Genomic DNA, 25,642 nt, shown 5'->3' on the forward strand with positions numbered 1-25,642 from the left:
CATGTAGATTGGTAGTATCTCGTGGGTTGGCCTGGCAGAGCCGAGCCGAAGGCTTGAGGCGCCGCCTCGCTGCCTCACCCATCCCCTTGCTTCTTTGGTCAGTCACCGCACGTACCAGCTCCACGGCCACTGTCGAGTCGCCCTCCACAGCCACCCCCCACAGCTACTATCGATGCGGTGCATATGGGAATGTGTGGATTTTGGTATACAGAGGTACACTACTACAAGCTTAGAGCTCGTCGTGGGCAGCAGACTCCTTGGACTCCTTGGTGTCCTTGATGAGCGACTCGAGCTCCTCGTCGACGTCGGCGTCAGCGGCGGCGCGCTTCTCCTTGGCCGACGCCGTCTTGCCGTTCTCAATGATAAACTCCTGGAGGCTCTCGAGAGAGCGGTCGCCGTTGTAGTCGATGAACTCGTCGGTGCCAGCGGCGCGGAACTTGAGAGTCGGGAAGCCCTGGATCTGGAAGGGAGTGTCGGCGGGGAGGTCGTTCTCCTGGGCGTCCATCTTGGCGATGACAACGTTCGAGCCCTTGTACTCCTCACCAAGCTGGTCCCAGATGGGAGCAAGACGCTGGCAGTGACCGCACCAGGGGGCGTAGAACTCGACAAAGATGTCCTTGGACTTGTCGTCAAACAGAGTGTTCCAGCCAAGGTTGGTCAGGTGGTAAACGGGGCCGTCCTGCGACTCGGGAAGAGGCTCAGACTTGACAAAGGGCTTGGCGACACCGTCGACAACATCCTTGACAAACTTCTCAATGTTGGCGGCGGTCGTGTCCTTCTCGAGGATGTACTTGGACTGAGTGCCAAGGTTCTGGACAAGGAAGACGGGGAGCTTGTCGGTCTTCGCGCCAAGCGAAGCACCGTACTGGGCAAACTTGACACCGTCAATCCAGACAAAGTTGACAAGGCCACGGAGGGTCGAGGTGATCTCCTTGAGGCCGTCGGTGATGGTGGTACGGCCCTTGACGTCCTCGGGGTCGGCGAACAGGTAGGCGATGGGGAGACCGTGCTCGGCGTACGAGCCAAAGTTCTCGGGACCAAGCTCGGCGAAGATGGGGAGCGACTGGGTCTTGACCCACTCGGCAATGTCCTCCTTCTTGACGTCGGCGATGTTCTTGGCGCCGAAGACGACGGGGTCGTCAAAGTCGCGGTAGAGAACAATCGAGCCGGCCTTGGCCTGCTTGGGGGCCGAGGCGGGGGGAGCGCCCTCAAACTTGCCAAAGACAAAGTTGTCGCGGGCAGAGTTGGCGTACTCGGTGAACGACTCGGGGATGACGTTCTTCTTGTCACCGTAGGCAATGACAACAACCTTGTCAACAGTGGTGAAGTCGTCGTGGGTCTCGGCAGTAAGGTCGGTAACGGCAGGGAGGTTCTGCTTGTTCATGTACGAGACAATGCCGTCGGCCTTGCGGGGACCGTTGTACTCGGTGGGCGTGCCGTTGCGGAACACCTTGAGGGTGGGGTAGCCGCTGACCTCAAAGTCCTGGCAGAGGTCCTGCTCCTCAGTGCAGTCGACCTTGGCGAGCTTGATGCCGCTCTTCTTGAGGATGGTGGCAGCCTCCTCGTACTCGGGCGCAAGGTTCTTGCAGTGACCACACCATGGGGCGAAGAACCTGATGACAAAGCAATCGTGTCAGCGACATGTTGTGTGTGAAGGGGGGGGGGGGGGGGGGCGCCAGAGCGATCGCGGTGAGCTCTCTCGCGTACCGGAGAGCGCTCGGTGTGATGCGAGTCGGCACCCCCGCCATCGCTCTGGCCGGCATCATTAGCACTCACTCGACGAGCGCGAGGTCGGCGGTGTCAATCTCGCCCTTGAACGAGCCCTTGGTGAGGTCGATGACGTCGCTGGCGGCGAGGACGGCCGGGAGGAGGGCGAGGAGCTTGAGGAGAGGGAGCTTCATATCGATACAGGAGGGCCGAGCCGTGGAGATGGGTATGAGTGAGGAAGAGAGAGTGTGGGTTGACAAAGACAAGAAATAAGAGGGAAGGGGGGTGAGGTGTCAAGGGGGGAAGATAGCCGCTTGGCTGTGCGACGCGTGCGGTAATGGATGGTGGGTTGCCCCGCGCCGCCTGGCTGCCGCCCGCGCGCCGTCGGCCCTGGGCCGTGCCGTGTTGTTCCCACCATGCTCCACGTCGACACTCGAGGCGCTACACGCAATCCGGCCCCGTTTAGATTCCGCTTGGCGGTCAGGCTGCCAGCCTGGCTCCTGCCTGCTGCAGCATTCCTCCCCGTCCTCGGTCACTGCACGTTGCTGACCTACTTGTCCCTTTGCCGCATGCAGCCAGTCGAGCCAGCCCGGTCAACGTGCCCATGCAATGACCGACGCTTTAGGGCAAAGTTAGTCTAGATTCAACAGCCAGCCGCATCCATGCCCGATCATGACTGACTCATGTCAGGCTCGGCCCTTGGCCCGGCTTCGGCTTGCTCCTTGTTGTTGACACGCTGGCATGGCTGCTTACAACGACGCCGCCACCGCCGCCTCCGCCTCGAGCAAAGCACAGACGGCGATCCGATCACTGCTATCGCTTGTGGCTTGGGTGCGCTCTCGACACAGGGAGAGGGGTGCAACACGCGACGACGCGGGCAGTACCGCAGTACCGCAGGGAAGACGGGCTTTGCCGTAATCTATCCGCGTCGGTCAGACCGTCAGACCCGTCAAGTCAACTTGCACAACAGCGGCAGTCTCATCAGTCATGATCAGTCACCCTGCCACGTCCCTCAGAGCTCCTCCACGTCTGCAGAAACAAGTCCGGTGTCAGCATGTCAGCATCAGTCGGGTCCACCTCACCGCCTCGTCAAGTTTATTTACAGTTTCAGCACCAGGTCCGACGGACACTGCCCAATGTGCCCTCTGTCGCAGATGTACGCAGCGCTTCATGAGTTCCTGGCAATGTGATCAAGCGCGGGCCCCCTGACCGCGGTTTGCTGTTGCTTGACGATACGGATCCTTGGCGTGCGTGCTTGTTGCTATGCCATGCGTTGTCCGTGCTCTGCTCTGCTCTGTGGCCGAGTAATCGGCTAGCAAGCGGCATTGCCGTCTGTTGCCTTCGTCCTACAAGTTCGGCGTTCGGTGCGTGCCACTATTCTGCCTTCACGTGATGCAATGTCCCCCGCACTAGTCGCCTTTCCCCGCGTTCGACATTGTGCACATGCCGTTGCCGCCTCATCAGTAACAGCTCAAGCGAGGTCCACAAAGTCGGTGATGGAGATACGTGCTCCGGATGATCAAGAACACGCGGTCACCTCGTCATGATGACCGAGATGGAGCCAGTCGGCAGTCGGTCGATTCCCGACTGGAGGGAAATCATCGATCACACTCCCTTCCTACCCACTACCTACCCAGGCTGCCACACTTCGCAGCATTGACCGCGGGTAGATAAACAACATTAGCTCCATACACTGGTGTATCTCTCACCACCCAAGATAAGTTTGGTAACCGTGGTATGCTGCGGTCCTTTTTGACGTGATCCACAGCCTGTTCAAAGGCCGGCATGCCCAGCTGGGAAAGAAGTCAGTGCCAATCCTCCGCCCAGGAGTAATCGTCGTGGTGTGGTACCGAGGCCGTAGTGGGAGTGCAACCACCACTCGTGCCAATACTGTTCCATGATGCGCATCTGTTGTTGCACTGCTGTTGTATAGAGGGCGAGCACCACTCGACAAGTGGCAGCCACCTTCCTCTGATACCCGCCTCTAACATCCCACCCCACCCCACACATGCCCCCCCACCCAGCTGCCACTCAACTCCCAACGTCCGGTTACACCCGCGTAAACCAGCCTAATCAAGGGATTCGTCTTTTGGTTCCGTTTATAATGGCTCCCCCTTGGTCCAATACGAGCTTGATCAATTTCTAATGGAAACCCGGGACCCCACCACTTTCCAAGACCCGCCCGCCCGGCCGCTTCCTGCTTGTATGCGGCGCGGCGGTGAGATGGTCCGTCGAAAAAGTCCATCTCATTCGGCAACCAACCTCTTGGTCTTCTCCACACGCTACACCCCTCAAGAGGCTCCTGCTCTTGACCCCACTACCTCTAGGACACCTCACGTACACCAGAGGCACTCCGACCCCGCTCCGCCCCGCCCGTCCTTCAAAAGTCGGCGCAGACAAGCAGTCCACATCCAGTCTGCATTTTCAAAGTCGTATCGGCAAAGCACTTTTCCCTGCTTGACCGTCGCTCCGTCATAGCCGTGGCCCCCCATGTCTGACAACGAGGTCAAGCCCGAGGCCGTCGCCCCCGAGGCCGTCGCTGAGGAGCAGGTCGAGGCTGCCGAGGCCGTTGAGGAGCAGGTCACCGGTAAGTCCTCTTTCCAGAGTGCCAAGGAGGTGGTAGACTAACCGCCACAGTTCCCCCGGTCACCATTCGTCTGCCCAAGCCCAGCAATGCCCGGACGCTCCCCAAGGCTACCGAGAACGAGTCGTTCTCCTCCATCACCCTCTACCCCCAGCCCGGAGAGACTATCCAGGAGCTCAAGCTCAACGTGAGCGAGTGGGTTGGCGGCTACTGGCTCGGCCCCTTCTCCCTCCGCCTTACCGGAGAGCGGTCGGCCGAGCCCCTTGGCCAGTCCAAGGACGGCATCGAGATCTTTGCTGGTGAGAAACTCAGCGACTGGATCGAGGTCGGCGAGGTCTTTGAGCACGCCGCCGAGGACGGCGAGCGTGTTCTCGAGGTCGTCAAGGGTGAGTGACGGGTCGACATGGGCGAGATTCGTTGGCGCTCACACTTGGCAGAGGCCTACACCGAGGGTGCTGCCCGTCAGGCTATTATCCGCCTCCTCGACTACATTGAGCCCGCTGGCACGACCGCCCACACCCTCTCGACGCCCCAGGGCATCGCTCCCGGTGCGACCATCTTCGAGTCGGTCCGCGACGGCCTCTCGGCGACTCTGGGCTCGACCGAGACCGTCTACGAGGAGGTCGAGGTTGCTCTTCCCTCTGGCCGCAAGGGCAAGGTCGGCAAGAAGGAGGTTGTTAAGGTCAAGAAGGAGATCCCCGCTGAGCAGACCAACGCCTTCTCCGACTGGAAGGCATGGTCGTCGGTTCCTCTGTCCAAGCTGCCTGTCGCCCAGGCTCCTGTCGAGGTTCTCCCCACCCTCCGCTCGATCCAGCTGTCGCCCTTCAACCCTCCCCCTGCCCACCTCCGCCAGCAGGGCCACCAGCTCTACCTCCAGGTCTCCATCCTCGAGGGCGACGTCTACACTCTTGTCTGCACCTCGCGCGGCTGGTACGCCTCCAAGTCCAACGTCAACAACTTTGACCCCTCCCCGCGCGTCGCCGCGGACGGTAAGGTTGCTGCCCCCACCCACAGCCTGATCGACCTCCTCCACTCGCTCTCGCCCCTCTTCTCGGAGCGCGTCTTTGCCCTCCCTTCGCTCTCGTCGGCTCCTCCTGCCCTCGACCCCCTCTCAACAGTCGCGCTTCCCCAGGCCGAGCCCGCGTACCCATGGATCGTTTCGGCGCCCAAGCCCGACACTGTCCCCGACATTCTCCGCACCCAGCTCGCCTACCTCCACTCCGGCGCCACCGTCCCCGACGCGCTCGACTCGGCTCGCGACTGGAACGAGGAGATCCAGGGTGTCAAGGAGCTCCCCCACTCGACCATGCAGGAGCGCGTCTTCCGTGAGCGCATGGCCCAGAAGACTTGGGCCGAGTTCACCCAGGCGTCGATTCGCGCTGTCAACGCCGTTGCTCGCGGCGATGTCGTTGCCCTCAACCCCAACGAGCCCAGCCGCTCGCACATGTGGCTCCACGCCAACATCTTCGTCACCAAGGCCATTGACTCGATCGACGCCTACTCGCACCTTGGTGGTGACGCCGCCGCTCACGTGTCTCATGCCAAGGACGCCGAGGGCGTCCGTCTGCTGAACCGCCTCGACGTCGACGGCGCCTACCTCCTCGGCCACACTGTTGTTGACTGGCAGGGTGAGCGCTGGGTCTGCCAGTCGGTTCTCCCTGGCATCTTTGCCCGCCGCGAGCCTGCTGCTGTCGAGGAGGCCGAGGGTGCCGAGAAGAAGGAGGACTGGGTCAAGGTTGACGGCGCTGTCAGCGAGGCTGCCGCCGAGTCGACCTCCAACCCCCTCATCATCTACGGCGTCGACTCGGAGCAGACCGCCACTGCCCACTGGGACGAGGCCACCCACAAGGTCATGGAGAAGATCGCTTCCCACCAGCGCCTCGCTGCCCACAAGGTCACGACTGGCGGCAAGGAACACGAGTTCTACGCGTCGGCCGAGGTCAAGGGTCTCCGTGGCTCGGACGGCCGTCGCTACCTCCTCGACCTCCCCCGTCTCAACCCTGTTGACATTGAGTGGCTCGAGAAGGACTACACCGGCAAGCTCGCTGGACCTGATGCCGAGGCTGAGGCTCCCGAGTACCCTCACCGCATCGCCCTTCTTCGCCCCGAGCTTGTCGAGCTCTTCTGGGAGAGCGAGCTCAAGCGCTGGGCCCGCAACGTTGCTGCCGAGCAGGCCGCCAAGAAGAAGGCCGAGGCTGGCGAGGGCGACGAGAAGAAGGAGGGTGAGGACGCTGCCAAGCCCGAGGAGGCTGCCGAGGAGCCCGCCATCGACCCCGCCACCATCGCTACTCTGAAGGACTTCGAGCTCCGCTTCAACCCCGACGCCTTTGTCGATGACAAGGGTGCCGACGGCATTGCGCCTTCCAAGTACTCGGACGAGAGCGACCCCTCCATCAAGGCTGTCCGTGACGCTTCCGTCTTCCTCCGCACCATTGCTGTCCCTGCCGTGGCCCTCGACGTCCTCACTGGTGCCGCCTCGGGCATCATGGACGGCACCTCGCTCACCCGCCACCTCCACGCCCGTGGTATCAACATGCGCTACCTCGGCCACCTTGCGGCCACTATCGATCAGTTCTCCAAGGGCCCCGAGGGCGAGAAGCGCGCCGCTGTTGGCCACCTCGGCTCCCTCAAGAACATTGTTCTCCAGGAGATGGTCTTCCGTGCCTCCAAGCACATTCTCCGCCGTCTCGTCCGCGGCCTCCTCCCCGAGCAGGTCCCCGCTGCCGTCTCGCACTTCCTCAACCTGCTCCTCGGCACTCGCGTCAACGCCTCCCCCAAGGCCGTCTACGAGCGTGTCGACATTGGCCCCGCCACCGAGCCCGAGTACGTCTCCCTCACCGCCGAGGCTCTCCGCAAGGAGATCGTCAGCGAGATTGAGACGCGCTTCCGCTGGAAGCTCGACGAGGCCTTCCTCACCGAGGGCATCCGTCGTCCCCAGCTCCTCCGCGAGCTTGCCTCGCGTTTCGCGTTCCAGCTCGCTCAGCAGGACTACGCCTTTGAGCCCGTCACTGAGGAGGCCGCCGTGCCCAACAGCGAGAGCGACAAGGAGAACCGCCCTGCGCAGGCGTCCAAGGACAAGAAGGCCAAGAAGGCCAAGAACGCTGTTGCTTCCAAGCGCACCACCACCTTCGAGCCTTCCGACATCCTCACCCTCGTCCCTCTGGTTCGCTCGACTGCTCCTTCTGTCTCTGTCGCCGAGGAGATCTTCGAGGCTGGTCGCAGCACCATCAACCGCGGCCAGGTCGACATGGGCCTCGAGTTCATGCTCGAGGGTATCCAGCTCTACGAGCAGATCCACACCGTGATCCACCCCGAGGTCGCCGCCGCGTACAACCAGTACGCCAGCACCCTGCACCAGCTCGCTCGCATCAAGATCCAGCAGCTTGCCCAGCAGGAGAACGCCGACCCCGAGCAGCCCCTTGGCCTCGACATTGGCACCGGACTCCGTCTCCAGCGCCAGGCCGTCATCATTGCGGAGCGCACCCTTGGTGTCTACCACCCCGACACGCTTGCGTACTACTTCCAGCTTGCCATGCTCGAGAACCTCGAGGGCAACTCGCAGGCGTCGCTCCGCTACTTCCGCCACCTGCTCACTCTCTGGGACGTCATCCACGGCCCCGACCACCCCGAGATCAACACGATTCTCAGCAACGCTGGTATTGTTCTCCAGGCCCTCAACGAGAACACCACCTCGATCAGGCTGCTCGAGCAGACGGCCGAGCGCACCGCCGAGCAGTTTGGCGACAAGCACACTCAGCACGGTTCGGCTCTCCACCAGCTCACCCAGGCTCACTTCCTCGGCGGCGACTTTGCCAAGGCTCTCGAGTCGTCCAACGCCGCCCTTGAGATCTTCAAGGCCCAGTACGGCGAGGAGCACAACCAGACCAAGGAGGTCGCCAAGAACGTCGAGCTCCTTACTGCTGTTGTCGACAACGTCGAGCGCCAGAAGGCTGCTCAGGAGCAGATGAAGAAGCAGCACATTGAGCGTCTCGCCGCTGCCCGCACTGGTGCGCCCGCGCCCGCGCCCGCCCCCGTTGCTGGTGGCAAGAAGCGCGTTCTTGTCCAGCCTCCTACTGCCGTCAACGGCGCCGCTCCCGCCGCGCCCGTCGACGGTGAGGCTGCCGCTGCCCAGGGCGAGGCTGCCGAGCGCTCGATCGAGGAGCTCGTCCAGTACATCCAGGGCTCTGTTCCTTCAAAGCCTGCGCGCGGAGCCAAGAACAGCCTTCGTGGCAAGCGCCGCACCGGTGCCAAGCGGTAACCAGCTCTGCACCGAGAGCGCGGTCGCAGTGTTAATAGGTCGGTCGTCGGAAGAGGAGGAAGCGCAGCAGAGGATGTAGCAACAGCACCACCAGGAGACGGGGAGGGAGGCAACTTGTCGCATCTGCATAGCATCTCACCACTCGTCATGCATTCGTAAACGTCATGTGCAGGAGCAGCAGGAGTAGCAGGAGTAGCAGGAGCAGCAGGAGCAGCAGGAGCAGCAACGGTAGCAACAGCGTAACTCGTTACATTCATCAAGATGTAAGCTAGCGATGGGGTGACAAATGCAAGATGGAGCAGGAGCAAGACAAGACAACACGTATCCCAAGAAACGAACAGCTATGGACAAGTACTAGAGTGTATAAGTTTTATGTGAATCTACAATCGTCCAACAAGTATTATGCCACAGCCTGGGTGGGGACGAAGAAGACTTCCTGCCAGTCGAGCTCGCGGCCCTTTGACGCGAGGTGGTGGGTCCAGATGAGCCAGAGGACCATGGCGGCGAGGAGGGCCTTTGCCACCGTCTTGAGGTGCCACAGCGTCTCGGCCGTGTCGGCCTTGTTGCCGAGCAGGCTCGCGACGTGGCGGCGGCGGCGGGGCAGGCCGTCGAGCGCGGCTGGGCGAGGGCGGTTGGCCAGGCGCTTGGACAGGGCGCGGTTGACGCGCGAGATGCGCGGCGACGAGCTGGCCGGGACGGCCGTGGTGGCCGCCTCGCTGTCGCTCTCGCGGTCCGGGATGGTGATGCTGACCTGGCGCGCGGCGCGCGCGGTCCGCATGCTCTCGCGGTACCCGTCGACGCAGCGCTCCATCGCGTCCCACCACGTGAAGCCCTTGATCCCCTCGGTGCACGCGCGGGTGCCCATGGCCGCGCGCAGAGTGTGCTGCGTCGCGGCTTGGGCAAGCAGCGCCGCGTAGCTGTCTGCGCAGGCGCTGAAGAGCGGGTGCGAAGTGTTGCGGCAGATGGTTGGCCACGTGCGCGAGAGGTTCTGCTTGACGACGGCTTGCGAGGGGAGCGGCAGGAGCAGGCCCGTCTCGCCGTGCTGCACGAGATCGCGCGTGCCCTCCGCGTCGAGCCCGATGACGGGGAGTCCCGAGGCGAGGGCTTCCAGAACGACCTGGCCGAACGTCTCGGTGAAGCTCGGGAACGCGAAGACGTCGGCAGAAGCGTAGCATGCCGCGAGCTCCTCGCCCTGACGGTGGCCCATGAAGGTCGCGTCGTAGCCTGAGTCGGCGCAGATCGACTCGAGCTCGGAGCGCGCGGGTCCGTCGCCGACGAACACGAGCTTGGGGACAGGGAAGCCGGCGGGAAGGTGGGCCGAGAGCCGGCCGTACGCCTTGAGCAGGAGGATGAGGTTCTTCTCCCACGACACGCGGCCGACGTAGAGGAGGACGATACGCGAGGGGCCGGAGATCGGCTCGGGCTCGGAGAACACCGGGCCCGTGCCCGCCGCCACGACGATGGGGCTGGCCGGAGGCGTGAGCGGCAGGCTGAGCTTGCGCCCCGAGTGGTGCGTGCCGTGCGGCGCCTTGGTCTTCTCGTCCTCTGCAGCTGCGGCTGCGGCGCGTCCTGGCGCCTCGCCGACGCCCCAGAGCGCACGCATCTCAGCGCTGCGCTTCGACGGGCCGAACTGGGACAGGTCCACACCGCGGGGCCACAGGCGGACATCGTTGAAGCCCTGCGACTCGAGCATGTGCTTCGTGGACGGGGACGGGCAGAGGGTGAGAAGCGTCCTGAGGCGTTAGACGTGTTGCCGTGTTGTGGATCACGTTGCTCACTTTGAGTACAGCCACGACTGGAAACGCCACATGATGGGCTCGAGCCACGACATGCCAAACAGTGTGGCGTACGTAGCGAGGTTTCTGCGGCGTTAGAGCACGTTTGAGTGCAGCACTCACGTGTGGTAGCTCGCAACGACGGCGCCACTGATGCCAGTGCCGATGGCAGGACCGCCCTCGCCGACCCAGTCCTCTCCAGCCCAGCCAAGCTCCATGGCCATGAGCGTCTGGGCTCCGAGCCAAATGGGGTCCACAAAGTGGATGACGTCGGGCTGGAAGTCCTGAATCACGCGCATGAATTTGGGGCGCAGAAAATTGAGCTGGGCAGGGTTAGGGTGGGTGAGGTGGTTAGAGCTCACCTTGAGCCCGGGGTAGACGACCAAGGGGACACCGGCAGTGCCGACCAGAGGATGCGACGCGTAGTGGCTCTGCACGGAGTGAGAAATGCCACATGTATGGCAACGACTACACCCACCATGCTTGTCTCGGGGCCGAGCAGCATACAGCTGTGCCCTTCGCGCTCCAGGTGCTCCAGCAACCTGGCCAGAGTACGCGTCACGCCGTCGACCTTGGGCAGAAAGTTCTCTGCGACTCGTCAGCCGGCGTGACCCATAAGAGCCGCTGCGTTACTCACCTGTGACAATCACAATACGCAAGCCCTTGCGACCTCTAGCCTCTGATAGCCACGCTTCACGTGCGTCGCGCTCGCCAGCGGTCATGCCCGGTCGCCACTGGTGCTCGGCGCTGTTCGACTGCTTATCCAAGCCTGTGAAGGACAGAGACGCCTCTGGCATCTCCAGCTCGGGCACCGTCTCCAGCGCAGGAGGGAGGGAGAAGTCATCGGGAGAGGCGAGCGGGGACGACAGTGGGCTGCGGCGCGACTGGCCTCGAGTACGGGGTCCGTACTGATATGTCGTGCTGGTGCTGGCGCCACTCAGAGCCGCTGCGATGGACGGAAAGGTCTTGGGGGTGAGCGGAGGAGTCGGGAGCGACATGGTCGTTCGTCGACGAGGGCTGGGGGAAGTGGCAATGGAGGATCGGCGAAGAGAGGATTGCCCCTGGGGACTGGTGACAGACACAGTGTTGAGCCCCGAGGATCGGGGCACGCTAACACTGCTGTGTTGATGTGTTGGGGGTGTCCCTCGTAGGAGAGATTATCGGCCGCTCGGTGATAAGCGGGGAAGGCGGGGAAGGTGGACCGGGTGGTAGTGGTACTTCTGGTGACGAAGGCTCGTGTCGCTCTCGCGATTCTGGCAATACCTGGCAGTCAGAGATACCACGTCGAGTGAATGAGTAAGTTGACGACGACAACAGTGGGGATGGTCAGGCGGTGGCAAGTAAAGTGGAGCGTCGCGTCGAGCACCGGCGATTTCAACGCAGCCGACGACCGCCAACCACCACCACATGTCGCATTTTCGCCACTAGAGCCGAGTGAGTGACATCAATGTTGTGCCCGGCGTTCCAGGTCGTGGAGTGAGATCCCCAAGGGCGCGTCCTCTGGACTTGCGCCTTGTCGCTAGCCGGTAGTCTCGGCTGCATGCACGCCCAACGATGAACACGATGCCTCCAGATGCATGTTGAATGGGGGCACGTTCGTAGGCTCGGTCTATCAGGTTGAGGAGGGCGTCGTGTGTAAACAAGCCGTGACGTGTGGCTGCTGCTGGCTGGCTGCCAGGGGGTGGAGCCGGCCACTGCGGCGGCGGCGGCGTTGGGGAAGACTGTCAGGTGTGTGTGAGCTGCATTGTGCGGGGGAGGAGAGGTCGCGCCGAGGATAGATTGCAAGGGAAGGGAATGGCGACGTTTGCAGAAACGTGTTTGCGGGGAACGTGCGTGAGGCAACATGACATGGAGCGAGCGCGGGGCCACGCCGGCGGCAACCGCAACCGCCACTTTATCTCTGACGCGTGGAGGGTCACGTGATTGTTGATGGAACAGAGGCTCACAAAGGCGTGAAACCGTGTCCACATGCCTCTTTGCACCATCAAGTTGCATGCCTAATTTCCATCCGCGGAACTGGGCCGCCGGGTCCGGAGAAGGCCTACAATGCCCTGAGGTCAGTTACCACCGTTTGAACGGCTGTCACCATGTTACCTACCCCGCCCAAGGAGGCCCCACCTCTTGCCTCCCACCTGCCGAGCGGCGCGAGCGGCTTGCTACCCGCGCGCCTGCCCAGCCGAGCAACCGACCCAATGACCCACCACTTCGGAACCGGGGCATGGTCTGTGAGCCTATAACAAGCGACCATTGCTAGGCGGGAGCAAATGCTTGGCGAGTATTTGACCTGGCGTTGCACATTTGGGTCGTTGGCGCCGCCAGCCTATTGGTCGATTCTGAGTCGAGTCAGTGATTCAGGGATGCGTTGTTGCTCTTTCGCCCCGGACCCTGCCTAGAACCAAACCCGCACGGACCTTCAGCACTGCAGCAGGTAGGCGGGCGGACACAGGCGGGCACAGACGGGCGGGCAGTACAGTGATGGGTGCGGTGCTCGACGAACAGCAATGCTGGCTCGACCCTGACGACGTTGTTCGGTCGTCCTTGGGGTCTGATGCCTGGTCGCTGCTAAACACGTCGCCCGCACAACCGACCTTGGGAAGGCTGCCTGTTGCCGCCGCGTCTCTCTCGTCGTCTCCCCTCCTCCCTATATTCACTCCCGCCGCCATTCCCATTTCTCTTTTTCTCCCCCACCAACCCACCACCACCCACCAACACATCACATCCAGAAAGCATCTACTCAGCTTTCAATCGTCTACTCGTCTCCACCTCGTTGCTCTCCCCCTTTACCACTCTTGAGCAACCCCCCTCTGCCTCTGGCTAGCCCTTGCGTAACACCACCTCGTGTCTGATAATTTACACCTTGCCTACTCGAACACTATTCAAAATGTTCTTCTCCGCCTAAATTCCCTTCCTACCCAGGAAGCCCCCCAACATCGTCAATCAAGACGTTTCTTTGAATCACCTACCCCCAAGTCCCTACCCGAACCTCCCCAGGTTCCCAACTCTGCCCATCATGGCCTCCTCCAACCCCCAGACTCCCGAAACAAGCCTTCCCTTCCGCCCCTCCCAACAGGCTTTAGCCCGTCTTCCCTCCGAACAAGCAGGATAAACTCGAACCCCAAGCCCACGGGCCCCGCCAGTTCAAGCAAAGCTTCAAGCTTCCCCATACCGCTGTCCCTACCTCCTCCACCAGTGAGGCGATCTACTCCGCCAACTCCGAGCATCAGCTCTAGCGTTCCCCTGGAACCCACTATTACCTCCATTACCGCCGAAACAATTCCCGACAACATGCTCGACGAACTGTTCGCCTCCAACACCCCCTTCGACTGGGACCAGTTCCTGGTCGGCGACGTTGACCAGGCCGGTGAAGCCGCGGCTGTTACTGCCGACGCCGACACCTCGCCTGCCTCGGCCGTTCTGACTCTGTCCAACGCGGGTTCGCCTGCTTCGGACGTCAACGGCGCGTCGCCCAAGTCTACAGAGTCTGAGTCGTCTCAGTCTCTTGAAGTCTCGAAGGGCCTCAACCTCTTCGACTTCGACTTTGACCTTCCTGCCGCTACTGGTATCGCGCACGACCCGAGCGACATCCTCGCTACGCTTGCGCCCTCGACCTCCACGGCCGCTCTCACCGCGGACCCCACCCTCCAGGCGGACCCCACGGTGCTCTCGACCTTTGGCTCGTCGTTTGCCAACTTTGGCAGCCTTGCGTCCATCGGCAGCAACGCTGTGAGCCAGCTGCAGCTGGGCAACTTGCTCAGCCAGCTCACTGGCTCGGCTCCTACCCCGCCCGCGCCTGCGGCGGCGCCTAGCCTCCCCGAGGCTTACGCTGCCCTTGGCTGGCCTCTGACTTCCGAGTCCAAGGCCACGACTGCCTCGCCCGCCCCTTCGATGAAGCGCAAGCTTTCTGAGATGTCGGACGAGCAGTCGACCAAGCGTGCTCGCGGCCGCGTCGGTTCGTCCAGCGCGACCCCTGTCGCCAAGCGTCCCTACCGCCGTCAGTCCAAGAACGGCCTCAGCCTCTCCCAGCTCGCCGCTGCCGCCGCCTCGGGTTCGCCCGTTGTGGTCCCCACGGCGATCAAGGTCGAGACTCCGGCTCCTGCCGACGACGATGAGGGCGACGAGCCCGTCAAGCTTACCGCCTCTGGCAAGCTCTCTACCGCCCGCCCTAAGGCCGTCGTCCCCGAGAAGTACATGAAGAACGGTGAAGCTCAGGCCATCACTGGCATGACCACCGAGGCGATCATGGCCTTCCCCAACTGGGCCGCCCTCATGGCGTGCGTCGACGAGGCCCACCGCGCCGGCGCCGAGGTCTTCGGCAAGATGATCACCGAGAACCGTGACAAGGCCAAGTGGGCCGCCAAGAAGTCCCGGGACGAGCGCAAGGCCAAGGTCGAGTCGCTCGAAGGCCAGGTCGACGAGCTGCAGTCTCAGATTGCCGACCTCCGTGGCCTGCTTCTGGGCCTGGTTGGTCGTGGTCTTGTCCCCCTCTCCGACGTCGAAGCGTACATCTAGCCTTGTCGGCACAATCACCCCGGCCTGTGCTTTACCTGTAACCGCACCAAGTCAAAGTCAAGACGAAGCGTTCTCGAGGAACGACCTCGAGACGAATCGAGCGGTGCTCCCTCCGGGTGAGCCCCTCGCAGTTCAAGTCCGAGCCATGCCTCTTCGGGGCTGGTCTCAACCCAAGGAGAGACGTGCTTTCACTAGCCCGTCTCTAAACCTCCTTGAAGGCCACGGTTTACCGTGCAGCCCGGAGGTCAATAGAGGTGTCTCCACACCTCGCTTTCGCTGTGCCCATTTTTCGATTTGCTCCTCCTTCACCTGCAGACCCACCCCCAACGAAAACTCGCCTCGCGAGACCAGACAATTGCTCTTGACAACTCTGGGTCCTGCCTCTACGTTTTAAATAGTGTTCGATTTTAGTAGGTCCAACCGATGCAAGTTGTCGTGTTGGAACAATCGAGTTGCAGCAGCATGGAGGAAGTGATGGAAGTGGTGATGGGTGATGGGAGGTCACAGGAATGAACCCGGTTGTGCCGTGCCGGTGACGCGTCTGAGGACCTCCACTTCGCCACCGCAGTCATGACCGGTAACTGCCTTAGACACCTTGTCCTTAGTTAGCCTGGGAGCTCGTCGCCAGTCAGTTATCTTATCTCCTTCACGCATCACCACTCCCCTACAACAATCTCAAGCCACACACATGGTGGCTTTGAATACTACTGCGCGCACAGAACAGGCCCCAACGTCCCAAGCGTCACACACATCTCTGAGCATGGGAGACACAGTCATGCCAAGCGCCTCCTCGCCTTCCTCGGCCAAGCCAACTGCCCAGCGCGACGACTGGACATGGGCAGGTGGGTATCAGTTCCGTCAAAGCTCAAGCTCACTTTCGAGAATCGCAGCCTCTGACTCCGGCCGAAGCTAGCCAGGTAGCTGCGGTTGAGGCCGGTGTTGGCACAAGCGAGCGTCAGCAATCTGGGCGCACGCCAGCTGTACCATCATGGCTGGCGACTGCTGCAGCCGACCATCCGTACTCGACCTCATTCCTCCTCGGTGCGGCCCTCACCGGCTCCTGCCTTGCTGGTTCTGCTGCTGCGTGGTTCGCATTTCGGCGAGGGGCGCTCCGGCGAGGCGGGCTGCAGCCCCTTCGGCGTGGGAGTTCACTCTGCGGCCCGAAGAGCGATTCGGTCGAGACCCGCCTGGGCCGTTTGGAGGCCATGGTGCGCGACTCGCAGGATGCCCAGGCCAAGCTGGGCGATCAGCTCGGCCAGGCTGTGCCTCTGCTTCTTTCGCGGCTCGAGGATATCGAAGGAAGCCTGGCGAAGATCGACGCTGGCTCCCTGCCCGGATCACATACTGGTATTCCCGCGCATGACCTCAAGCTTGATGTGGCACAGCACCTGCTGGAGAACTACCAGAAGGCAGGCGAGCCTCTGAGCAGCGATGGGGTGGGCAAGGTCAGTTGGAGCGACGCGCTACCGGGTACTGACGCTCAGTTGCCGCTGGCCGAGCACATCGAGTCCCTCCGCGAAGACATGATTCTCCTCGAACAAAACCTGGAGGCGACGCTAAAGGCCGGCTTTGAGAGTAATCAGGCTGCAGTCCGGGAGGCTGTGCAGGATGTTGGGGTGGAGCTTGACGCTTTGGTGAGTCGCGTGGTTGGGTTGGTGTTGATGCTTTCAAGCTTAGCCGTCATGCCGAGGTCACCCCCAAGGAGTTGATTTCGTCTGTGGAGAAGTCTCGCCAGGTACGGGGGGTGTTGTCGTTGATGCTGATCGAGTCGCAGTCCAACAAGGCTATGCTGGTGGTAACGAGCAAGCGTCTCAAGGAGGTGGTGAGTGGCGGGGAACACGGCTGGTTGATGCGTGGGCTGACATTTATAGCTTGACCGCCTAGATCACCTTGAGTCAGACTTGACAGTTGTCGGTGGCCAAGTCTCACGCCTTGGGACCGGAGCCGACCCTTCCATCATGAGCGTTGGAGACATTGCCAAGGAAGTCGAGCTCCTTCGCAAGAACAGAGAGGGCTCGGGATTGTCGACTCAATCGGAGGAAGCCGAGTCACCGCAGGCCGACGTCGATGTCGACCCGCTCATCGAGACATACAGCGCTCCAGCTGTGAACCACTCGATTCCGACTCGCCCTCTGGCTGATGCTGAGACGGGCGAAACTAGCCGCACAGCCGCCAACGACAAGTCGACAGACAGTGACTCGTCGCTCAATGCCACCCAAGGTGAACTGCACTTTACGTACCGTGAGTTGACATCCTTTCTGCGCCACTGACTTGCGTAGCTAGGAGGAAGGTCCCAGCCGGTAGCCGTTGGGCCAAACCTGTCACTGATGTGGAAGCGAACGAGGCGGCGAATGAGCCAGTGAAGGAATCCGAGAAGCGCGACGCGCCTAGGACGGAGGAAGGGGTAGCAGGGGCAAACTCAAGCGAGGGAGGATCGACAACCGAGCCGCCACCGGCTCCAACTTTTACTCACATCAAGTCACAGCAGCCGGTGGCGCACCTCGGAGTCGACGACTCGGGCGACTGGAAGTTCTTCTTCCTTCCCTCTGACCAGTCTGCCTTGCGCGTAGTCAGTCCGCGGGTCCGAGGACTGTCGATTCGACTGTCTCGGGAATCGCGGCGCGCGACACATAAGCAATCGCCATACTCGATCTCGTGGGTCTTGACGACCCGACTCCACAATCTTCTAGCTACTGATGATGACAGCCAGCGGATGGACCTGAGCGTCTCTACGTTCGGGCCCTTCAGCACTGCTATCATCTTCAGCAGCGGCGAAGTCGACATGGTCCTACTCGACCAGTACTGGTGGCGGTGCAGCCGTGACGGCAACACTTACACTGTGCGCGAGCAAGTCGGGCCCGACTCGGTGTAGACCGCGGCCAGCCGGGCAAGCGGTCAGTCGGCGACTGGCCGCTGCAGATCCGACTCGCACTCCTTACTGTAAATCTGTTGTGCACACACTACTCTACGTATCCCACCCCTCTGTATCTGCGTGTAGTCGTTTCGAGAAGCAAATGTACTGTTGTCGTCGAGCCGACGGTTGGAAGAGTTCGGAGCCGAGACGTGAGCGGAAGTGGAGCGGAGTGGAGATTGAGTGAACATTGAGGTAGGTCGGCCAACACCGATGTCTACAATCATCCACGCCGCGGCGCTCCATCTCCCTGCCGCACGACACCGACGACTTTAAAAGGTCGAGAACGTGAGCAAGACGTGGCCCATACCTATAGTACATGCTCACCACGCCCCGCTGCCTACAGCTCACACGACTCGCACGAAACGCAACACGAACCACCATGCCCGCTCCCATCACCCTCACGCCCGAGCAGCTCGCCAAGCAGGCCGAGCGCAAGGCGGCCAAGCTCGCGAAGAAGGCCGCCCAGGCCGCGTCGGGCGAGACCAACGCGCAGCAGAAGGCCGAGCTTGAGCGCCGGCGGATCCTCAAGCGCGAGTGGCAGACTGTGGGGTCTAGCCCCCAGGAGGACGCAAACAAGGCGACGATCGTGACCTGGAATGTGAGTGCGTCCCTCCAGTCCCCGCTAACCCCCAGATGCTCGCGCAGACCCTCATCCGGCGGCAGCTGTTCCCGGGCTCGGACGCGCTCAAGTGGGGCGACCGCAAGCCGATGCTCGAGGCCGAGCTCGAGCGGTTCCGCGGCGTGGACGTCATCTGCCTGCAGGAATGCGACAAGCTGCAGGAGCTGTCGGGCGCCGTGCCCGACCACGAGGCGATCGAGGCGCGCGGCGTCGGCAAGGCGCACGGCTGCGTCGTGCTGTACAAGCGCAGCCGGTTTGACGCGGCGGCGCAGCTCGTCGTCTCGCTCGACGACGAGGACCTGAGCCCCGAGGCCGGCTCCGAGGCGGCGCGCCGCGGCATCTCGCGGCAGACCAAGAACATTGCGCTGGCTGTCGCGCTCGGCGACAAGGAGCGCCCGGGCAAGGGCATCGTCGTGGTGACGACGCACCTGTTCTGGCACCCACGGTTCCAGTACGAGCGCGCGCGGCAGACTATTGTGCTCCTGCGCGCTGTGCGGCGCCTGCAGAAGGACAAGGGGCTGGAGAGCTGGCCCGTGGTCCTTGCCGGTGGTGAGTCGCGTCGCATCGCGCCGCGTCGCCCTGTACCCAGCTGACGCCCACCCCAGACCTCAACTCGCAGCCAGCAGAGACGGCGTACCAGTTCCTCGCGGCGCCGCACCTGCCGCTCGACCCGGCGATCGCCAAGACGCTCGAGGAGTCGCGCATCGTGCACACGTCGGCGGCCAAGGCGCTGTCGTCGGCAGCGTCCGAGCCGCCGTCCGAGGCCGCGAGCGGCACGGCGACGCCAGCAGGCAAGGACGAGGACGAGGAGGCGGCGGCCAAGGACGAGAACTCGATTGCCAACACGCGCGCGCCTGAGGCCGACGACGGGATCCGCAGCCTCGACGACCTGCTGGCCGCGCTGCGCGAGGTCCTCCCCGAGCCAGCGCGGAGCGCGTACGAGACGTCCGAGTGGCAGGGGGAGAAGTACGCCGCGCGCCTGCCCGACGGCATCACGACGCAGGCAGGCCGCAACGAGCCAGCGTACACGTGCTACTCGCCCCTGTTCAAGCTCACCCTCGATTATCTGTTTGTCCTGCCGCCGCTCGGCGGGGCCGCATGGCCCCAGGTGACGCAGCTGCTCGGCACGCCCAAGGCCGAGGAGCTCGGCAACGGCGTGCCGATGAAGGGGATTATCGCGGCCGACCACCTGCCAGTGGGGTGCGAGGTGGTGTGGGCGTAGGGGCGTGGGGCGGGCGTGAGGCGGGCGTGAGGCGGGGGTGAGGCAGGCGTGAGGCAGGCGTGAGGCGTGCATATGATGGTATAGACTGCATGTATTGCTGTGGCACTGACAAGGTGTGCTGTGTTCTTGTGCTATGGCGTGGCATACAACCCGCCCTTGGCCGTCCTTGCACGGCTCCGCACCAACGCAACGCACATCTCAAACGCGCACCGCACCGGCTCGAGGACGACCATCGAGTCGGGCGGCAGCCTGTCGCGTATCTGGTCGGTGAAGCCGACCATGCCCGCGCAGCCGAGGACGAGGACGTCGGCCTTGCGGCGAGTGTAGAACTCGTCGAGCGCGATCTGGACGAGGCGCTCGGCGACCTCGGCCCTACTCTTCCTCTCGAGGTCGAGCACGCTAAACCCCGAGCTCACGACGCCGGCCGTGTTCTTGCCGCTGAGCCCGAGCGCGGCCACGTCGTGCGCGAGCAGGCTCTCCCACCGCGGCGAGGTGGTCAGGATGCCGGCGTGCGACCCGAGCTGCGCGCCCATGAGCAGCGGCGCCTCGAGGATCGACACGACGGGGTAGGCCACGCGCTCGCGCAGCGCGTGCGTCAGGGGATGGTTGGAGAAGCACGCGACGATGGCCTGGGAGTCAGCCCCGTGCACTGGCGCAACGTACCCCGTCGTACTCTCCCAACGCCGGCCCCAGCTCCTCGAGACACGCGGCGGCCGTGACAACGCTGTCGCCCACGCCCTCGATCGACGCCGGCGCGCCCACCGGCGCAGTGTAGAACACGACCTCGTACCCCGGCGGCAGGTCGCCCCCGAGCTCGTGCGCAATGTGCTCGGTAAAGGCCTGGGCGTCAGTCCGGTGTCCGCTCAGCCAGGCGCACCCACCACCGTCGAGTTGGGGTTGATGACCAGCAGCCGGGCGCGCCCGCTCCCCGCCGTGCTGAGGATAGGCATGGTCGTCCGGGGGTGAGAGATATCGCAATGGCAAAGTCGCGCGCGCCTCGACCGCGCCAATACAGTCAGGCCGACATTGTGCCGCTTGCCGCGGTTGGCGGCCCGCATCCCACGCCACGGCCCGGCTCGCAGACGCCGGACATTAGATGCTCTGCCGTCCATTAGATCCTCTGCCGTCTACACCCGGGCACGTCCCATTGGCGGCGTGACTGGCCCGTCCGTAGCACCGTCGGACGCAGGCCGTACATAGACATGGGCCTGCGCGCGCCGATAACGAGGCACCACTCTGCTAGCGCTATCAAAATACCCGGTTATCCCTGAACCTCACCGGCTTTATCACCAGCAACGATAGGCCACGGCGTTGGCTCGATTGCGCGCGCGTGCGTGTGCCATTGGTGCGCGATAGCGCGCTCCATCGCGCCGTTGCGGGGGTCATCTGGGCGGGGAATGGAGGCCCGGGGGATGCGATAGGGGATATCCTGTGCCACTGATGGACGGCTGAGCGCGCTGCCGCCGCGCGACGGTGTCTAGAGATAGCCCTCGCGCGCATAAATACATACCCCCCTCGGCCGCTGTCTCACCCACACACACACGATGAAGCCGCGCCAGATCCTCCGCAAGCTCGAGACCGAGCACTCGAGCGGCACCACCGCCGAGCGCTTCCTCGCAAACGTCGACCTCCTCCCCGTCACCGAGGACAAGAAGACATGGGACCACTTTGCGTTCGTGTCGTTCTGGGTCGCCGACTCGTTCAACCTCAACACGTTTACCATTGCGTCGTCGATGATCACGGCGGGTTTGAGCTGGTGGCAGGCGTTTATGTGAGTGGGCGGGGTGGCGGTCGTGTGGCGGAGCGCCAATGTGGCAGAGACACCATGGCTAACAACACACCCAGCTGCGTCATCATCGGCTACACGCTCGTCGGCCCGCTCCTCGTGCTCAACGCGCGCCCCGGCGCCGTGCACGGCATCGTCTTCCCGGCCGTCAACCGCACGACCTTCGGCCTCTTCGGGTCCTTCTGGCCCGTCTTGAACCGCGCCGGCATGGCGTGTATCTGGTGGGGCGTGCAGGCGTGGCTCGGTGGTGAATGGTGAGTAGCATCCCCGACGAGTAGCGCTCACGCCCAGCGTCTACGTCCTCATCCGCGCCATCTGGCCGAGCTTTGCGCGCATCCACAACTCGATGCCCGCCAGCAGCGAGACGACGACCGCCTACATCATCTCGTTTGTCATCTACTGGATCCTCAGCATCCCCGTCACCTACGTCCCGCTGCACAAGCTCAAGTGGCTCTTCATGGCCAAGGCGGTCGTCGGGCCCATCGTCGGCTTTGCCCTCTTTGGCTGGAGCATCTCGCGCGCGGGCGGCATGGGCCCGGTGCTGAGCCAGCCCAGCACCCTCCACGGGTCGGACCGCAGCTGGGCCATGCTGACGGCCATTTCCGCGTGCACGTCCAACATGTTCACTGTGGGTGGCGGTGTCTTTCTCACTTCTTGGCGATACTGACCCTTCAGCTCGTTACCAACGCGCCAGACTTTGCGTCGCGCGCAAAGACCCCCGGCGCCGCCGTCTGGCCGCAGCGTGAGTTGTCTTTCACTGCCACACGACAGTCCTAACCCACGCCCCCAGTCATCGCGCTCCCCCTCGGCTTCACCATCACGTCTTTCCTCGGCATCGTCATCGCCTCCGCCTCCAAGCCCCAGTTCGGCGAGCAGATCTGGGACGTGGTCAAGATCATGGACACGATGCTCGACCGCGACGGCTCGTCCAAGACGCGCGCTGGTCTCGTCTTCATCTCGGCCGGCTTCATCTACGTCCAGCTCATGCTCAACGTCGCCGCCAACTCGATCTCGGCAGGCTGCGACCTGACCGCCCTCTTCCCCCGCTTCATCAACATCCGCCGCGGCGGATACCTCTGCATGGTCGTCGGCATCCTCATGCAGCCCTGGCTCATGTACAAGTCGAGCGCGACGTTTGGCAACTACCTCGGCTCGTACGGCGTGCTGCTCTCTTGTGTCGCCGGCCCCATGGTCTCTGACTGTGAGTTGTTCGCCTGCAACTTGCACTAACGCCACAGACTGGCTTGTACGCCGCGGCCACATGCGCATTCGCGACCTCTACTCGAGCAACAAGGACGGCTGGTACTACTACACGTACGGCGTCAACTGGCGCGGCTACGCCGCCTACATTGCTGGCTTTGCCATCAACCTCCCCGGTTTCCTCAACGTCTGCAACCCCAACATCAACGTCGGCAACGCCGCCAAGCGCATCTACACGCTCTCGTGGCTCACGGGCACGGGCGTCTCCGCCCTCGTCTACTACCTCTGCTGCGTCCTCTCGCCCCCGCCGGGCATGAACCGCCACTTTGAGGAGATTGACGAGAGCGACTACAGCACGTACGTCGAGGAGCGTGCCGTAGCCACACCAGATGGCTACACGTCCGACAAGGGGTCCAAGGACATAAACGTCAAGGTGGCCGAGGTTTAGTGTAGAGTAGTTGTGGCAGTAGTATCGTGGGCTTGTTCAGTTTGTAGGTCAATGTGACCCGGTTAAGACTCGGCTGAAGAGGTAGATGAGGATTGAGGGTGGAAATGTGGCGTTGCAATCGACAGTTCAGACGGCTATGGCCCTCTGCAGCTGTCGGGCATGGATGACAGCTGTGGGATCTCTGCCGCCTGTGTGTGTGCGTGTGTGTGCGAGGACTACTATGATGCCTCTGCCAGCACCGACCTACTCGTCGGCGTTGGCTCCCCGCTTGGCCGCCGGTGTCAGTAGACGGATCGTACAGTACCAGGGGACCGAATGTCATCGAGGACAGTAATGTATATGATACAACAGTGAGGGGGGTGCGCGGCAGCGGTGTGCACGGCATGCAGGTTGGGAGAGTCCTTGGGCGCGACTGGTGACGACGCCCGCTCATGGGTCGGGCGCACTGTCCTTGCCCGTAGTGTCGGGCGCATTGCCCTTGTCGACAAGATCGGGCGCGTAGTCCTTGTACACAGTGTCTGCGTCGGGTCAGAAACGGGCCGTAGAGCACAGCGCAGCGTACCGGTTGCCGACGCCTGGGCCTCGACGGCGCCAGGGTCGCTGTCGACGACGAAGAGCATGTCGAGCACGGGGCCGAGGAAGGCGAACGCGGCGATCGTGGTGATGAAGACGACGGCGAGCATGAGCGCGTGCGAGGCGCGGATGATGGCCGCCTCGTCGACAATCAGCCCGGCGAGGTAGTCGGGCGTGTCCTCGAACAGCATCGTAATGTCGAGCGGGGTGGGCGCCATCGTGGTGGTGGACGGGGTGGGTGGTCGGGCGACGTGGGGGGGTCGGCGCCGTTGCCGGAGAGCTGGCCAAGGGCGGAGGGAGCTAGGGAGGTTGGAGGGAGGGAGAGAGATAGTGAGACGCAAAGAGACGGAGAGAGTTAAAGCGGGCAAAAGGAGCGCGCCCTCGTCATGTACATTGCGACATGGACCCCCATCATCTCGCTCAGCGAGTGGAACCGTCGCTGCGCGGCATACGAGGCGTGTGTGCGTGTGTCTTGGATCGTGTGCGCGTCTCGTCGCTCGTCGGGGTCGACTCTCTCTCTGGGAATGGGGGGGCCCACCTGCCAACATGAAAGTGGCGTCGTCGCCCAGTGCCCTGCGCCCAGCGGCGCGGAAACTGTGGTGCCTGGCGCACTAAACCCAGGCACTCACTAGTTCTAGTGGCCGCCCGTCGCCGCCGTTTGCTCCTCCTCGGCCATGGCACGCAGGCGGTAATCTTCACTCAATCTCGTCGCGTGCAGCGGCCAGCCAGCGAGTCGTGCAATCCGAGACAGCATCTCGTGATGGTCTGGAACAAGGCTGCCCCAGTCGCCGAACCGATTTGGGTCTCGACCCTGCAGTGGCGTGCAGCCAGAGCCAGATTCCTGCACACGCCGAGCAAGTCAAACCCACCTCCCCCACCAGTCGCCGTACGTAATTCAACATCTCCTCTCTTGCTGCACACCTCCCTAGCCCAGTGCCAACTCTGAATACTACATGTGCATCGAACCCCGCTCGCTAGATAACGCTGTGACACGTTGAATGAAACCTTGCTCCCTACTCGAGCGACACGGTGCGGTGCGCGCCGCGCCCCTCGATCATGTCGGCCATGGCGACGCTCCGCTCAGTGCCGAGCGCGCGGAAGCCCTTGACCACGCCGGCCCAGTCGCCGTCGGTCGACTCCTGGCTCAGCTTGAAACGGCCCTCGATGCGGTCGATGGCAATCTCGAACCCAAGAATGGCCTTCTTCTTCATATCGATGTAGCGGTCGGGCGCGTCCGACACCTTCCACGTCTTCTCGTGCCCGGCCGCGCGCTCCTGTCGCTCGCTGAGCTCCTCGATCTGGTCCTGCAGGAACGCCGACGACTGATCCGTCGGCGCGCCGTGCACCGTAATCTTGCCGTAGACCTGCACGGCCGCATAGTTCCAGGTCGGCACGACCTTGCCCGTGTCGGGCTTGGTCTCGGTGTAGAACTTGGGCGTGACGTACGCCGTGACTGGCGCGTTGAAGAGGACGAGCACCTCGTCCTCGAGCGTCGCCGTGCCGTCGCCGTTCGACTGCGCCTTGGCCGCCTCGATCAGGACCTTTGCCTGAGGGTTGGCGCGGGCCATGTGCGCGCGGAGCCGTGCCGGTCGGTCGCCGTCCGCCTCATCGATGACAAACGGGATGTGCGACGTCTGCAGCGTCGCGGCGAGGTCCGACTTGATGGCCGTCGTGAACAGTCCGAGCGGGTAGTTCTTGACAAACTCGACCAGCGTTGGGACGTCGAGCTCGGCGTGGTTGCCGCGGATGTACATTGTGCGAAAAAGGTGGGGGGAGTAGCGATAAGTTGGGCGGGCGGGAAATGGCCTGGCGGCGCCGCTGGTTATCAAGGCGGTGATGACTCGCAGGTTGAGGTGATGGCTCGCAGGTTGACTCGTAAAAGGGCGCCGGTGTCGGATACTGTCCGTCGTCAAGAGCCGCCAAGGCGACTGATGCTTGCTCACTCGCTGTTGCGGCCTCGACGAGCCCACTGTCTGCGATGCAAAGTTGAGTCGGGGGTGGGTCGACGGTGACGCACAACGTGGTGTAGAGTGGGGCCCAGGCGCGT

The 25,642-nt window shown here is 63.0% G+C and overlaps 10 protein-coding genes across 10 annotated transcripts; 5 read left to right on the plus strand and 5 right to left on the minus strand.

Moving 5' to 3' along the window:
- Positions 1 to 229: 229 nt before the first annotated feature.
- Positions 230 to 1,901, minus strand: PDI1 (protein disulfide-isomerase precursor; the record flags this gene model as incomplete). The annotated part of the gene is made up of 2 exons (XM_069354185.1): positions 230 to 1,613; positions 1,777 to 1,901. 2 exons carry the CDS (start codon positions 1,899 to 1,901, stop codon positions 230 to 232), a joined length of 1,509 nt encoding a protein of 502 aa, XP_069208827.1.
- Positions 1,902 to 4,197: 2,296 nt separating this feature from the next.
- Positions 4,198 to 8,549, plus strand: CLU1 (Intracellular distribution of mitochondria; the record flags this gene model as incomplete). The annotated part of the gene is made up of 3 exons (XM_069354186.1): positions 4,198 to 4,294; positions 4,345 to 4,677; positions 4,729 to 8,549. 3 exons carry the CDS (start codon positions 4,198 to 4,200, stop codon positions 8,547 to 8,549), a joined length of 4,251 nt encoding a protein of 1,416 aa, XP_069208828.1.
- A 400-nt stretch (positions 8,550 to 8,949) lies between these two features.
- Q8F55_005699 (uncharacterized protein) lies at positions 8,950 to 11,322 on the minus strand (the record flags this gene model as incomplete). Its single annotated transcript, XM_069354187.1, has 6 exons — positions 8,950 to 10,282; positions 10,328 to 10,411; positions 10,448 to 10,647; positions 10,687 to 10,755; positions 10,803 to 10,912; positions 10,962 to 11,322. The coding sequence occupies 6 exons, from the start codon at positions 11,320 to 11,322 to the stop codon at positions 8,950 to 8,952; spliced, it is 2,157 nt and encodes a 718-aa protein (XP_069208829.1).
- Positions 11,323 to 13,609: 2,287 nt separating this feature from the next.
- On the plus strand, positions 13,610 to 14,833 carry Q8F55_005700 (uncharacterized protein; the record flags this gene model as incomplete). Its single annotated transcript, XM_069354188.1, has 1 exon — positions 13,610 to 14,833. The coding sequence occupies one exon, from the start codon at positions 13,610 to 13,612 to the stop codon at positions 14,831 to 14,833; it is 1,224 nt and encodes a 407-aa protein (XP_069208830.1).
- Positions 14,834 to 15,608: 775 nt separating this feature from the next.
- On the plus strand, positions 15,609 to 17,705 carry Q8F55_005701 (uncharacterized protein; the record flags this gene model as incomplete). The annotated part of the gene is made up of 8 exons (XM_069354189.1): positions 15,609 to 15,675; positions 15,716 to 15,750; positions 16,000 to 16,278; positions 16,318 to 16,467; positions 16,506 to 16,568; positions 16,608 to 16,655; positions 16,705 to 17,074; positions 17,524 to 17,705. 8 exons carry the CDS (start codon positions 15,609 to 15,611, stop codon positions 17,703 to 17,705), a joined length of 1,194 nt encoding a protein of 397 aa, XP_069208831.1.
- Positions 17,706 to 18,126: 421 nt separating this feature from the next.
- On the plus strand, positions 18,127 to 19,588 carry NGL2 (RNA exonuclease ngl2; the record flags this gene model as incomplete). The annotated part of the gene is made up of 3 exons (XM_069354190.1): positions 18,127 to 18,345; positions 18,381 to 18,915; positions 18,972 to 19,588. 3 exons carry the CDS (start codon positions 18,127 to 18,129, stop codon positions 19,586 to 19,588), a joined length of 1,371 nt encoding a protein of 456 aa, XP_069208832.1.
- A 131-nt stretch (positions 19,589 to 19,719) lies between these two features.
- On the minus strand, positions 19,720 to 20,538 carry Q8F55_005703 (uncharacterized protein; the record flags this gene model as incomplete). Its single annotated transcript, XM_069354191.1, has 3 exons — positions 19,720 to 20,217; positions 20,252 to 20,428; positions 20,470 to 20,538. The coding sequence occupies 3 exons, from the start codon at positions 20,536 to 20,538 to the stop codon at positions 19,720 to 19,722; spliced, it is 744 nt and encodes a 247-aa protein (XP_069208833.1).
- Positions 20,539 to 21,132: 594 nt separating this feature from the next.
- Positions 21,133 to 23,022, plus strand: fur4 (uracil permease; the record flags this gene model as incomplete). The annotated part of the gene is made up of 6 exons (XM_069354192.1): positions 21,133 to 21,359; positions 21,434 to 21,628; positions 21,666 to 22,002; positions 22,050 to 22,116; positions 22,165 to 22,575; positions 22,613 to 23,022. 6 exons carry the CDS (start codon positions 21,133 to 21,135, stop codon positions 23,020 to 23,022), a joined length of 1,647 nt encoding a protein of 548 aa, XP_069208834.1.
- Positions 23,023 to 23,451: 429 nt separating this feature from the next.
- On the minus strand, positions 23,452 to 23,813 carry Q8F55_005705 (uncharacterized protein; the record flags this gene model as incomplete). The annotated part of the gene is made up of 2 exons (XM_069354193.1): positions 23,452 to 23,540; positions 23,585 to 23,813. The coding sequence occupies 2 exons, from the start codon at positions 23,811 to 23,813 to the stop codon at positions 23,452 to 23,454; spliced, it is 318 nt and encodes a 105-aa protein (XP_069208835.1).
- A 795-nt stretch (positions 23,814 to 24,608) lies between these two features.
- Q8F55_005706 (uncharacterized protein) lies at positions 24,609 to 25,349 on the minus strand (the record flags this gene model as incomplete). The annotated part of the gene is made up of 1 exon (XM_069354194.1): positions 24,609 to 25,349. One exon carries the CDS (start codon positions 25,347 to 25,349, stop codon positions 24,609 to 24,611), a length of 741 nt encoding a protein of 246 aa, XP_069208836.1.
- Between the last annotated feature and the right edge of the window lie 293 nt (positions 25,350 to 25,642).

The sequence above is a fragment of the Vanrija albida genome (assembly GCF_041260175.1).
Source record: "Vanrija albida strain AlHP1 chromosome Unknown contig_4, whole genome shotgun sequence".
In the NCBI taxonomy this organism is placed as follows: Eukaryota; Fungi; Basidiomycota; class Tremellomycetes; order Trichosporonales; family Trichosporonaceae; genus Vanrija; species Vanrija albida.